This window comes from Suricata suricatta, chromosome X (genome assembly GCF_006229205.1).
Source record: "Suricata suricatta isolate VVHF042 chromosome X, meerkat_22Aug2017_6uvM2_HiC, whole genome shotgun sequence".
NCBI classification, from domain to species: domain Eukaryota; kingdom Metazoa; phylum Chordata; class Mammalia; order Carnivora; family Herpestidae; genus Suricata; species Suricata suricatta.
In genome coordinates, this window is record NC_043717.1 from 53,164,924 (window position 1) to 53,179,809 (window position 14,886).

The 14,886-nt window shown below is 38.2% G+C and overlaps 1 protein-coding gene across 4 annotated transcripts in view; it reads right to left on the reverse strand.

Moving 5' to 3' along the window:
* The window catches only part of PHKA1 (phosphorylase kinase regulatory subunit alpha 1), a 195,992-nt gene that overhangs the window by 146,437 nt on the left and 34,669 nt on the right, over positions 1-14,886 (reverse strand). For 3 of the 4 annotated variants that reach the window (XM_029930578.1, XM_029930579.1, XM_029930575.1), the window contains exons 6-10: positions 13,419-13,499; positions 8,376-8,474; positions 7,221-7,367; positions 3,126-3,179; positions 1,285-1,407 (exon numbers count right to left, since the gene is read on the reverse strand). In XM_029930578.1, coding sequence (XP_029786438.1) covers positions 1,285-1,407; positions 3,126-3,179; positions 7,221-7,367; positions 8,376-8,474; positions 13,419-13,499 — 504 coding nt within the window. The remainder of the gene's footprint in view (positions 1-1,284; positions 1,408-3,125; positions 3,180-7,220; positions 7,368-8,375; positions 8,475-13,418; positions 13,500-14,886) is intronic. The other variant, XM_029930576.1, reaches the window with a different exon arrangement.

Below are 14,886 nucleotides of genomic sequence, written 5' to 3' on the forward strand. Positions count from 1 at the left end.
AAAATAAAATTGATAAACTGAGAATGCAAAAAAAAAAACTTTAGGGGCATCTTCTAAGAACAAAAAAATATTTCCATTGTATACAGAGAACCTGAAGAAGTCAATGACTATACTTGGATTACTTAAAAGTTACTATGGAAGCCAGAAAAAAGAAAAGAATAAGAATCCAGGTCTCCCAACTCTTTTTTTTTTTTTTACCTCCATAGAGTCCAAAAAATTTGAATGTGCTTTGTACTTGATAGGCACATTTGATAAATAAATCTTTCTTTGAGCAAGCAAGTGTTTGAAAAACAATTCTGTGGAATTTGAGAAGGACTGAGAAAAATGGTAGAATCAAAAGAGGGTGGGTTATTTCTATTCCTGCTTATCTTATTTGCTTTCGCAAAAAGAGATATCCTTTAGTTTACTAAAATTTAGAGTAAAACACTTTGTGGCCCCTGAAACGTTGGTGTAACCCTACTACTCAAACTCATATTGGTAGTTACAGATTTAAAAAAGTTTTTTTAATGTTTATTTTTGAGAGAGACAGAGAGCATGCAGGGGAGAGGCAGAGAGAGAAGGAAACACAGAACCTGATGCAGGCTCCAGGCTCTGAGCTCTCAGCAGAGACTGATATGGGCCTCAAACCCACGAACTGGGAGATCATGACCTGAACTTATGTTTAACTGACTGAGCCACCTAGGCGCCCCTGGCAGTTACAGATTAATATTGACAAAAGCATTCAAATTACACAGTATGTTTTATGTAGCTAAGTATAAGGGACTTCCAAATGTGGTGGATTCAAGTCCAGGTTTAGACCATGGTCAATTTGTAGAATGCTGGACACTAAAGTTGATTAAATTTCCCAGTCTCACTGTTTTCCAAAATGATTTCTAAATTACTTTATTCATATAGCTCAAAAAAACAAAACAATGATGACCATGTTTTCTGGGGGCAAGGACAGGGTATGAATGGGTGGTTGTTGTTGTTTTTTTGGGGGGAGGGGAAGGCTGAAGTCAGAACATTTCTAAGATAAAAAAATTCAAGTACCTTTAATAACTGACACAGTGAACAGGGCTGTTATTGTGCTCTCTGTATTGATTAAAGGTCAAGTCTGAGTGATGGCAATATCCGGGTCTTCCAACTGAACCTAGTGCCCTCAACTACTAGTCTCTAGAATACAACTCTGTTTCTTCCCTATTAGGGAAGATTTTCCATTTGGTCACAGGGTCAGCACAGACATTAACTTAAAGAAGAAGATATAACAAAACATTCTGCTGAAAAGCTCTTTCCCCAGCATATTACCTGCTCTGCATTGCCACTAAAGACCCCATCAAGAATAAAGTATGTCCAGAACAGTGGCCATTCACACTCAATGTTTTCAAATGACTTCAGCTCCGATGGTTCATAGTACAGACGGTTGGGATCCTGGTAAAAACACAATTAAAAAGTCTATTTTATCACTGAAAATTCAGACACACATCTTTATTTCAGATGTATCACAATACAGCCTTGCAGAGCATGTACACACCCCTCCTCCTTTAGCAAGTACTTTGTGACATGACTTGTAATCCGTAGAACTGGGATAAAAATGAAACGATAGGCAGGTAAGTGAAGAAGTGACATTAATTCCTAATAAACATGAGTTTGGTTTTGTATTTATTAAGTTTGAGGTAGCAGCAGAATGTACAAATAGAAATGTCTCAAAGGACAGCAAGAGAGATGAGGATTTGAGAGTCATCCCCGTAGAGTTGACACTGGAAGCACAAGTTACAAATGTAGTAGCTAACATACAGTGAACAGATGACCTGAGAATGGAATCTTGGTTATGCTCTCAGAGTCTTGTGAGGAAAGAACAAAAAGCAAAGAATTAGGATAGTGTAGAGCTATATAAATTAAATAGAAAAAGAATTTCACAAAGATGGAGGGATAGATAACAGTAATGTACTACAGAGGAGGCAAGTATAATGAGGAGTGGGAAAAGGCTATTGGACTGATCACTTGGGAGATTCTGATGGTATTTCAGAGCGTAATTTTAAAGATCAGTAGAGATAGAAATCAACAGGGCTAAAGAATAAAGTAGAAGGAAAGTAGACCAGAAGAGTTGGAGCTCAATGATTAAAAAATGTTTACATTGCCAGTGAAGTCCTTCTTGACCATTCATTCCCTTTAATAATACTTAACTTTCTCCATTGATAATTCCAAGGAGAATTTTTGACAAGTGGAGCAAAAGGAAGTTAACGTTTCAAGATCGGGTACCGTTTTTTTTTTTAAATTTGTTTTTATGTTTATTTATTTTTGAGAGAGACAGAGACAGAGCATGAGCTGGAGAGGGGCAGAGAGAGGGAGACACAGAATCCAAAGCAGGTTCCAGACTTTGAGCTGTCAGCATAGAGCCTGATGCAGGGCTTAAACCCACAAACTGTGAGATCATGACCTGAGCTGAAGTCAGATACTCAACCTGCTGAGCTACCCTGGTGCCCCAAGATCAGGTACTGTTTAGAACCAGCCAACTGCTAAAGGTGGATGGGGTTGAAAGTGTTATTGAAGAAAAGATTTTTCCCTTTGTAACTATTAAATATTTGGGAGGAAGATACTTTGAGACTATTCAAATATTCTGTTTCTCCTTAAACTTTCACCCACTGATTTAAGTGTCTGTCAGTAGCTCTTTCCTGAAACTAACCAGCTGCAAGAGGTGGAAGAACTACACTTTCCTCTATTTTATTTTAATCCCTAAAAGCTCACAAATAGATCTTGGCAACTAAGCCCAAAAAACGTAGGAAACATCAGTTACTGTATCTTATTTAGTAATTATTTTATTTTATTTTTTATTTTTTAAGTTTATTTACTTTGAGAGAGGCAGAGACAGCATGAGTGGGGGAGAGGCAGAGAAAGAGGGAGAGAGAGAATCCCAAGCAGGCTCTGCACTGCCAGTGCACAGCCTGATGCAGGGCTCGAACTCATGAAACTGTGAGATCATGACCTCAGATGACACCAAGATTTGGACACATAAGCAACTGAGCTACCTAGGTGCCCCTTTAGTGATTATTTTAAGTATCACCAGTGAGTTAAGTATTCTCTGAATGAGACTGCAGATAGTACTGACCATTCTATCTTGGAATCATTTTGGGAGAAAAGAAACCTACCTCTTTAGGAGTTTTATATCCATCTCGTAGAAAGCGACAGCAACCATAACGACCCTGGAAACCCAAAGGAGAAAAGAACGGTGGAAGCATGCACACTGGTACAGCCATATAGTCCATCAAATACATTCTTTGCAACAGCTATATGGGCCAATCTATCACCCATACAGATACATTATTTAAAAATAATAAAATATAATCTAAAAAACCCTTTGATACCAGCCCAGTAGCAGAAACTGATTTCAGCAATCAATGTGAGTTCAAGTGAGGGCTAAATTACAGGCTCTTCCCTAAAGCAGAGTTTCTAATATTATCCTCTCCATCACTTTCCACCAAAGGGTAAGTGTGGAATAGCGCAATTACTACTGTATGTGGTCCTGTTCACACAGCTCATAAGAGATGACAGGCTTAAAAAAAAGACAACATATTTTCAAAATTTTGAGACAATTTGAGACTTAGAGAAGAGTTGCAGAAACAGTACCAAGAGTCCCCACTACTATCCTTTTATATTAACTTCTTACATAACTATAGGACATTTATCAAAACTAAAAAATTAACCTTGGTACAACACTAATAACCAAACTACAGAACTTATTTAGACATTGCCAGTTTTTCTTTCTTTTTTAAATATTTATTTGTTTTTGAGAGAGGGAGAGAGAGAGAGAGAGAGAGAGAGAGAGAGAGTAAAAGAGAGCACAAGCAGGTGATGGGCAGAGAAAGAGGGAGACACAGAATCTGAAGCAGGCTCTGGGCTCTGTGCTGACAGCTCAGAACCCATGAACCACGAGATCATGACCTGAGCCAAACTTGGACGCTTAACTGACTGAGCCACCTAGCTGCACCACCAGGTTTTCCAATATAGGCTTTGTTTTTTCCTGTTCCAATATCCATTTTAGGATCTTATTCCATTTAGTTGTCATGTCTCAATAGTCTCTTCCAGTCTTTGATAGTTCCTCAGTCTTTCCTTGTGTTTCATCACCTTGACACTTCTGAAGAGCTCATCAGGTATTTTGTAGCATGGCCCTCAATTTGGTTTTCTCTGATGTTTTCCCACGGCTGAGATTATGCATTATTTGTGTGGATACCACACTGTGCTGTAAACTTAGTGTACTGTATCTGGGGCCACATGATGTCAATACATTTTATTACTGGTGGTGTTAACTGTTTTTTTTTTTTTTTTGAATGACAGGCTCGCTGGATAAAGGATTCTTGGTTGCATATTTTTCCTGTTCATCACATTGAAGATGTCCTCCCATTCCTTTCTGGCCTGCCAAGTTTCAGTAGATAGGTCTGTAACCTCTCTGATAGTTTTCCCTTTGTATGTTAGGGCCCTTTTATCCCTAGCTGTTCTGAGAATTCTCTCTTTATCTTTATATTTTGGCAGTTTCACTATGATATGTCACCCCGAATGTCGGTTCAGGTTACGTCTTAGGGGAGTTCAATATGCCTCTTGAGTTGTCTTTCTCTTTCCACAGATTGGAGAAATTTTTGTCTATAATTTGATCAAGCACCCCTTCAGGGTCTTTTTCTCCTTCTTCCTCTTCAGGAACTCCTATGATACAGATATTGTTCCGTTTGATTGTATCACTCAGGTCTCAAATTCTCCTTTTGTGCTCCTGTATCAATTTCTCTCTTTTTCTCAGCTTCCTCTTTTGCTATAACTGTGTCTTCTAATTCACCTATTCTCCTCTCTGCTTCTTCAATCTGTGCATTGGCAGCCTAAATGTTATTATTCACCTCATTTATAGCCTTTTGTAGGTCCCTAGTTTGTATCAATAACTTCTCTGATGGATTTTTTGAGCCCAGCGATTAATTTCATGACACTTGTTCTAAATTCTCATTCAGTTATGTTGTTTATGTCTGTTTTGAGTAGTTTCTGTGGCTGTGATTTCTTCCTGAAATTTCTTTAGAGGAGAGTTCTTTCGTCATTTTGGCTAACTTTCTGTCTCTTGTCAGTTTTAAAAGCTCGTTCTGCACTGTGCGTCTGTTAGTATTGCTCTCTTAAAGGAGGCTCTTTGACTGTCCAGGGCCTGTCGTTTCAGGAGATGTTCTTTTAATGGTGTCACTCGGTTTCTTTTGTTATGCCTATAATTAATATATTTCCTTACTCAGTAATATTTGGGACTTTACACTATGTGTGCTTTGGCTTGTTTCTTGAGGTAGCCCTGAAAAAGAAAACAGACAAATACACAGGGAACACAAGCAAACGCACTGACAGATCAAGTAAACAAGCAAACCAAATGGGAAAGGAAAAAAAAGGAGTGGGAATGAAAAGAGAACAAGAAAGGAGAAAAAGAAAGCTGGGGGGACAGAGATAGCCAAAGATAAAAGATAATCTGAGAGCATAAAACCTGCAGAGGGGAGAGATAATAATGGGATAAGGGAAAACATATCTGCATGGTAAGAGTTTATCTAATCACAACAGTGCATAAATGTTGGTCTTTCCCAGACTCTGGGGGAGAAAGAGAGAAAAGAAGGTAATAGGAAAATAGAAAAGAGAAAACAAGCAAACAAATTATAAAAATTAAAAAAATAAAAATAATAAGAAAAGAAAAGAAGAAAAAAGTAAAAATAGTAAGAAAAGAAGAATCCAGCTCTCCAGCACAGATGGGCGTGGTTTGATGTAGGTAGATAGGGTCTCAGTGCCTGGTCTCTGAGGTCCTGCCTTAGTGGATGCGTGGAGAAGAATGGCGGCGCTGCAAGCCTCTCTCAGACCATGCGTTGCCAGCCACTCTCTTGAGTCCAACCTGCCTGTGCCATGAGTGGGTTAAATTGTTTCGGTTTTCCAAGTTCCACCAGGTTTCTAAATCCTAGTCCACATACTTTAATGCTTATGCCACCATTAAAATAATCTCCGGCAGGCGGGTGGCTTTTGGCCAGGATTGTGCAGGGGAATTGGGGTGCCAGCCCTTCCCTGGCTCCACCTGAGGTCGGCGGGCTGCTGGGCCCACAGGAGAACAAGCCCACTGAGGGGAACGAATTTCTCTCCCTGTACCCAGCAGCTACACATGGAAAGTTTGTTTCTCCACTGCAGGCTGAGGTCTCCCCTCTCCAGAGATCACACTATGAGCATTTCAGCTTTGCCTTCTTTTCCCCTTGGCTCTGCACCGCCGTGCACGGCAATCCCATGCAGCGTCCTGCAGGGCTGGTTCGCGTGCAACCCTCCAAGGTTCTGTGCCATCCTGCATGGCTACCCCGCATGCGTGCGGCCCTGTACAGTGCTGTGTTGCCTCTGGACACATGGATCTCTGTGGGCCCAGCGCCAAGTTTCTGGGCACTCTCTTTCCCAGCTCCGCTTTGAACCAGTGTTCCCTCCCTCAGAGTCTCCAGTCCCAGTTTGCATTCACTTAGGCATCCATGAGGATGTTATCAATAAGGGGTCTGTGCACGCACGTCCGTTCTTGGAGATCAGAATTTTGTGGCTTTTAATTCTTCTCAGTTTGATGGTTGCAGGCATTCGGAGGTAACAGTGTTTCCTACTTCTCTGCCATCTTGGCCCCTCCTCCCTGGTGGTGTTAACTCTGATCATTTGGTTAAATCTCTGATTCAAGGCTCCCAAGAGAATTAGTTTCTCTTTAAAGTCAAAGCCTTCACATGTACCCCAATATTCATAGTGGCACTTTCTACAATAGCCAAATCATGGAAAGAGCCTAAATGTCCATCACCTGACGAATGGATCAAGAAGATGTGGTATATATACACAATGGAGTACTACATGGCAACGAGAAAGAATGAAATATGGCCATTTGTAGCAAAGTGGATGGACCTTGAGGGTGTCAAGCGAAATAAGTCAGGCAGAGAAGGATAGATGCCATATGTTTGCACTCATAGGTTTAACAGGAGAGACCTGGCAGGGGACCATGGTGGGAGGAAGGGGAAAAGAGAGCAAGGGAGGGTGAGGGACACAGATCATGGGAGACTCTTAAATACTGAAAACGAACCATGGACTGAAGGGGGAAGAGGGAGGGAGGGGGGTGATGGTCATGGTGGGGGGCACTTGTAGGGAGAAGCACTGGGTGTTATATGGAAACCAATCTGATAATAAACTATTAAATAAAGTTAAAGCCTTAAAGAAAAGAAGGGCAAATATGGACATACCTGAAGCTTGGTGATGATTTCTTGCTTTGTGAGGTCTACCAACTTGCTATCTTCTACTGCAAAAGCTGGGAAGGAAACAACTGAAAGTAGACTAGCATCTACCTCTTTGGATGTTGAAGCCCGGGGGAGTAGTGAATTAAGGATAGACTAAAAAGAAAGAAAGAAGTCCAATGTGGCACATTAGTAGTTAATTTGGGATTATAAAACTAACAGCTTTAATTTCAAACGATTTTTGTGGAAGAGGATCATTCAGGAGAAAATCTAAACATTATTCAATAATAACAACTTAATTATATTCAATACTGAACTCAATAATAATTCAATAATAATGTCTAAGTGAGAGCTTAGAAAGCTAGTTATTTATGTAAATCATCCATTGTCTTAATACTGCTCTCAACGCTTCACAATCCTGAATCTTAAACAGCTTCTAATGGATAAAAAATACACTAAAATCATCTCGCCCACAGTTCCCTTGCTCCATTAGCCATTTAAGGGTAAAGATAAGAGAAAATATAGCTGCTAAGAAGGAGGATGTGGACGGGTCAGCTCCTCCACTGCTGACATTTATCTTTTCCAAAGAAAATACATTTTAAAATTAGAAGGAAAGTTTATATTCACTATGGGTATCTAATCAGAGTTTCAAGGTAAGGAGAAGGTCATCTTGCCAATGAGAAGAACCTTAATCTTGCAATATAGAGAATAACCCTAAACAAAACTGAAGATACATATTTACTACTTAAACAGCCTAATCTCCAAACATCTCAGCCTAGAGCCAACTGGGGACAAAATATTTCACAGCCACTATCAAGAAGAACACTCAAAATCACTCACCCCTTGCTCTATTGGTATATTTAGAGAAGGAGATATTCAGGAGCAGACCCCATAGACCCTTGATATGACAACAGTGGAGAATTCTGCACAGTATGGTAGAATCCCTTTATAACCATGGATGAGAGAACAGGACTATGATCTATGTTACAGTTCATCCTGTATCAGACTTATCTCAGTATAGGAAGTATGGATAAGACATTTTTGGCATATGATAATAAATCAGATTATGTACTCTCAGGTCTCCTTACTCTAAAAACCAGGCTAATTGTGAGTCTGGGTAATAATAAAATTTTCTATAATGTGGTCGGTACATTACTCTCTTACCTGGCAGTGTTGCACTTCATCAGCCAGGACATGGATAACTGATTGGGGCCCACCTTTCACACCAAATAGGTCCAGTTCATCTAATGCTTCCAGAGCTGCCTGTGGAGGGTAACAAAGAACATTTTCACCAAACGATATATTCTTCTCCCTGTACCCCAGTATCATATTAGTGCATATGAAGTCATTTTGGATATGCTTAGAAGAACAGAAAGAACAATGTAGCATTTTTTTTAATTCCCAGGGGCCTCTGAGTTTTCTTTGCCTCCCATATTTTTCCAGAGACAGTTTAGATGGAGGTTGTAAACTTCCTTTCATGATAAAAACCCTCAACAAATTCAGTATAGAAGAAACATATCTGAACAAAATAAAGGCCATAAACAACAAACCCCACAGCTAACACTTGCTGTGATGAGCACTGGGTGATGCATGGGAGTGTTGAATCCCTATTTTGTACACCAGAAACTAATATTACACTGTATGTTAACTAACTGGAATTCAGTGAAAAATTGAAAGTATTTCCTCTAAGATCAGGAGAAAGACAAGGATGCTCACTCTAACCACTCTTATTCAACATACTATGGGAAAATCCTAGCTAGAGCGATTAGGCAAGACAAAGAAATAAAATGCATCCACATCGGAAAGTAGTAGTAAAACTGTCATTATATAAAGAGGATATGATCTTACATATAGAAAATTGTAAACTAAACCCCAAGCTATTGGAACCAATCAATGAATTCAGTAAAGTTACACGATATAAAATTAACATACAGAAATCAGTGGCATTTATGTACATTAACAACAAAAAAATCTGGAAAAAGAAATAAAGAAAATGATTCCATTCACAATAGCATCAAAAGCAATAAAATACTTAAGGATAAACTTAACTAAGATATGTACAATGAAAACTACAATACTTTGATGCAGGAAATTAAAGACACCAACAAATGGAAAGATATCCCATGTTCAATGGATTAGAAGAAATAACACTATTAAAGTGTCCTTACTACCAAAAGCCATCTATAGATCTGATTCAATCCTTATCAAAATTTCAAAGGCATTTTTCACAGAAATACAAAAACAATCCTAAAATTTGTATGGAACCACAAGACACCAAATAGCCAAAGCAATTATGAGAAAGAAGAATAAACCTGGAGGCATCACACATCCTGATTTCAAACTATATACTACAAAGCTATAATAATTAAAATATTATGGTATGGGCATAAAATAGACAAGCAGACCAATGAAACAGAATAAGCCAGAAATAACCCCCTGAATTTACAGTCACTTAATATTTGACAAGAGAGCCAGGAACTGTCAATGCAGAAAGAATAGTCTCTTCAACAAATGGTGTTAGGAAAACTAGATAACCACATGCAGAAGAATAAAATTTGTTCCCTGCCTTACACCCTTACAAAATTAACTTAAAATAGACTAAACATAAGACCTGATATTGTAAAACTTCTAGAAGAAAACATAGGAGTAAGGCATCTTTAAACTGGTCTTGGCAATGATTTTTTAGGTGTGATGCCAAAAGCACAAGCACCAAAAGCAAACATCAACAAGTGGTATTACATCAAACTAAAAACTTTCTACACAGAAAAAGATACAATTAAAAAAAATGAAAAGGCAACCAATGGAAGAGGAGAAAATATTTGCAAATTGCATATCTGATAAGAGGTTAATATCTAAAATATGTAAAGAACTCATACAATTCAATAATAAAAAATTTCAATTAAAAAATGATCAGAGGAATTGAATATACATTTTTTTCCAAAGAAGACATAGTAACAGCCAATGGATACATGAAAAGATGTCCAAAGTCATTAATCAACAGGGAAATACAAATCAAAACCACAATACAGTATCACTTCACACCTGTAAGAATGGCTATTATTGGGGCGTCTGGGTGGCTCAGTTGGTTAAGCGACTGACTCTTGATTTTGGCTCTGGTCATGATCTCATGGTTTGTGGGTTTGAGCCCTGCATCAGGCTCATGAGGACAGTGCAGAGTCTCCTTGGGATTCATTCTCTCTTTCTCTTTCTCCCTTTCTGTCTCTGCCCTTCCTTTGCACACACACCCCCTTTCTCTCTCTCTCTCAAAATAAATAAAATAAATGTAAAAGAATGGCTATTATCTAAAAGACAAGTGGTAACAAGTGTTGACATGAGAATGTGGAGAAATGGGAACCCTTGTACACTGTTGGATGGAAGGCAAAGTGGTCCTGTCACTATAGAAAACACTATGGGGGCCCTCAAAAACTTAAAATAGGACTGTCATATGATCAACCTGCAATTCTACTCCTGAATATATATACAAAAGAAATGAAAAGAGGATAGCAAAGAGATACATGTACCCCCATGTTTATTGCAGCATTATTCACAGAGGCCAATATATGTAAACACTAAGCATCTGTGAACAAGTGAATGTGATACACCCACACCCACACCCACACCCCCCCACATGCACACTGGAATATCATTCAGCTATGAGAATGAAAGAAATCCTGCCATTTGTGACAACAGAGATGGAACTTGAAGGTATTATGTTAAGTGAGACAGAGAAAGACAAATACCATATTATATCACCTATATGTGAAAAAAGACAAACACCAAAAAACAGAGTAAAATAGTGGTTATCAGGAGCTGGAGGATGGAGGAACTGAGACGTTGTTTAAAGGTATAAACATGCAACCAGAAGATAAATAAGTTCTGGAGATCTAATGCACAGCACAGTGATTATAGACAATAATACTATATTATCTAAGACTATCAATCTTTCCTACCATAAAAAGGAAGTGATAATTATATGATGTGATAGAGGTGTTACCTAATATTTTGCTGGTAATCATATTGCCATAAAAATGTATCAAATCAACATGTTGTATACTTCAAACTTACAAAATGTTATATGTCAATTATATCTCAGTAGAAATATATTTTTAAAAGGATATGGCATAAGATAAAGTTATAGCATTATTAAGTCAAGCATCACACTTTAAAAATAATTTTAACATGGCACAGATGAATTTGTAGTACACCACTCGTGTGATACCAGTACCTAAGAAATACCACAAATTGTGTGGATATAAGACACTAAAATGCAATAGCCATTATATTAGCACATCACTGAGTTTCCAAAGAGAAGTGAATAGCCTAAAAAGACACTATGATTGACTTAAAGATGACAGTTAAAAAGTAGCTACTTTTTTGCATGGACCTCAAGTGTACTGTAGTATAGAGGCGGAATTTAAGGAAAGGTATTAAGCAGGCTGTGTTTTAGCTTATGGGCAAGTAATAAATTATATCATATATCTTGAATGTATCATAGATAAGCTGCTATATTACAATTGCCACTTCAGATAGCTGTGAAATTAGGTGATTAACTAGTTGGTACCTAACCTTCTAATTTCTGTAGAAGTCTAATTACATGAAATAGAAGTGGAGGTTTTGATTTTTTACTTTGCTTTTCTGTTTGGAGTATCATTGTAACTACTGTATTGTAAATGGCAGAAAATAATTGCATATGTTAAAAAAATAAATTGTGTAAAAAAATAAAATGTTGTTTCAGATAAAAAAAAAAGATGACAGTTATTAGTCACCAAGGTCAAAGATGAGTTTCCATGTATTTTTTAAAATAGAATTTACTTATTAATTTCTTGCTTTTCTGATTATAAAAGTATACCATACTTCGTATAGAATATTTTGAAAACATAAAAAGTATAGAGAAGGCAAAAAAGTCACCCAAAATAATGCTAATATTTTTGGCACGTTCCCTATTAGTTTTCTCTATGAAAATCTGTCTATAGTTGAGATCATGTTTCATATAAAGTTTGGTTAGGATACTACAACATAAATGTTGCTCCATATTATGAAGATTCTTTATTTCAACATAATATTCGCTCATATTTATTTAACCATTTAACAACTAGTGGAAATTTAGGCTTCCTTTATTGTGTGCTTCTAATTGTGTTTTGTTTTTTAGGTCCCACATATAAGTGAAATCATATTCTGTTTGTCTTTCTCTGTTTTATTTCAATTATTACAATGGCAATGATTTGTCATTGTCATGAATGGCAAGATTTCACTTTTTCCTATGGGTAAGTAATATTGCATTTTATATGTGTGTGTGTGCACGCACGTGTATGTGTGTGTGTGTCACATCTTATACATTCCTCTATAGATGGACACTTAGGTTGCTTACATATCCTGGCTATTGTAAATAATGCTGCAATAAACACAGGGGTATATATATCTTTTAAAAGTCAATCTGTGTCTTTTGGCAGGAGAAACTTAAATTAGATCATGTATATTTATCATTATAATATGTTTGATCCTATTCCTGCTATCCTGTTTTATGTCTTCTTGCTGTCTCCAAAAATAAGAGCTGAAATTAAGGCAGTAGCAGTGGGAAGGAAAAGATGGAGTCAAGTGGAAAGGCAGTGATGATGATGACGATGATAATGATGATATGTGGGATGCAGGAAAGTGAGGGGGTTGGGGATTGACAGATGGTTCCCTGATATCAAGTTGTGTCAACTGGTGTATAGAAGGGACAAGGCCTCTTTTTATTTTTGTAATGGTAGAGAAGATGAATTTAGTTTAAGACATGTTCTCTGAGGTCTCTGTGGTATATATAATTAGAGCTATGCTACAAAAGCAATTGGATATACAAATCTGGATATTATGAAAGAAATCTTCAGCTACATGTCCAAAGTTCTATGGGAGAATGTGAATTTTGCCCATGTTTAAAAAGAACAATTTGGGGGCACTTGGATGGCTTAGTCACTTAAGCATCCAACTCTTGGTTCCAGTTTAGGTCATGGTCTCATGTTTTGTGCTGGCAGGGCAGAGTCTGCTTGGGATTCTCTCTCTCCCTCTCTCTCTGCCCCTTCCCCACTCGTGTTCTTTCTCTCTTTCAAACTAAATAAACTTAAAAAAAGAATAATTTGATGATAGCCCAAATTCACATTAAGTGTTTATCTACAGCAAAGATATATTTCCTTACCCCACACTTGATATCAATAAAGCAAGGAAAATTACCTTTGCCATTCCAACTGAACTGGCATTCAACTCTGAGATTCCTTGGTTGGTCTTGTCTCCACGTTCCCATATCCCGAAGTCCTAGCATAAAATAACCAACATACCATTAGCAAGTCATTACTACTAAATGCTTACTAGACACACCACCCTTGAATAAAAGGTACACATAGTAGCTAATTTGCCATACATGTGTGTACCCACAATGCTTATCAAGGAGATACCAATGAGTTTGGATGCCTCCTAGCTATTTTACTAGTAGCTTTAAATTCTTTTGCGACCTCCAAGATGTTGGAAGACTCCTGACAGTTGATCAGGTCAAGAACTATAATTCAGTTCATGTAGAGAAGTTTCACAAAATTTTTCATCAAAGCTGATACACAGGGGTTCTAGATGATAGAGCTTAAACAGCACCCAGTGTTCTATCTTAGATACCTATTGTAATTTTACTCTCCATTGGCATTGACAATATACCGTGCACTAAACTGTGCACTTTACACTGCTACCTTCCTTAATCCTTATATTTTATATATGATGAAACTGAGATGCAAAGAGAGATTAAGTGACTCATCCAAGGTCACATAGCTGGTAAGTGATAGACCTAGGATTAGAGTCCAAGTGTAAATTCTTTTTTTTCCCCATAATATTTTATTGTCAAATTGTTTTCTATATAACACCCAGTGCTCTTCCCCTTAAGTGCCCTCCACCATCACCACCACCTCTTTTCCCCCCTCCCCCTTCAACTCTCAGTTCATTTTCAGCATTCAATAGTCTCTCACGTTTTGCATCCCTCTCTCTCCCCAACTCTCTCTCCCTCCTCCGCTCCCCCTGGCTCTCCATAAGGTCTCTCCTGTTTTCCTGCTAGACCTGTGAGTCCAAACATATGGTTTCTGTCCTTCTCTGACTGGCTTACATCACTCAGCATGACACCCTCAAGGTCCATCCACTTTCCTACAAAAGGCCATATGTCATTCCCTCTCATTGTCATGTAGTACTCCATCGTGAATATATACCACATCTTCTTGATCTATTCGTCAGGTGATGGACATTTGGGCTTCTTCCATGTTTTGGCTATGGTTGACATTGTTGCTATGAACATTGGGGTACATGTGCTCCTAGGCATCAGCATTTCTGTCTTTCTTGGGTAAATCCCCAGCAATGCTATTGCTGGGTCATAAGGGAGTTCTATCGATAGTTTTTTGAGGAACCTCCACACTGTTCTCCAGAGAGGCTGCACCAGTTTACATTGCCACCAACAGTGTACGAGGGTGCCCATCTCTCCACACCCTCGCCAGCATCTATAGTCTCTTGCTTTGTTCATTTTAGCCACTCTGACTGGCGTGAGGTGGTATCTCAGTGTGGTTTTGATTTGTGTTTCCCTGATGATGAGTGATGTTGAGCATCGTTTCATGTGCCTGTAGGCCATCTGGATGTCCTCTTTGGAGAAGTGTCTGTTCATGTCTTCTGCCCA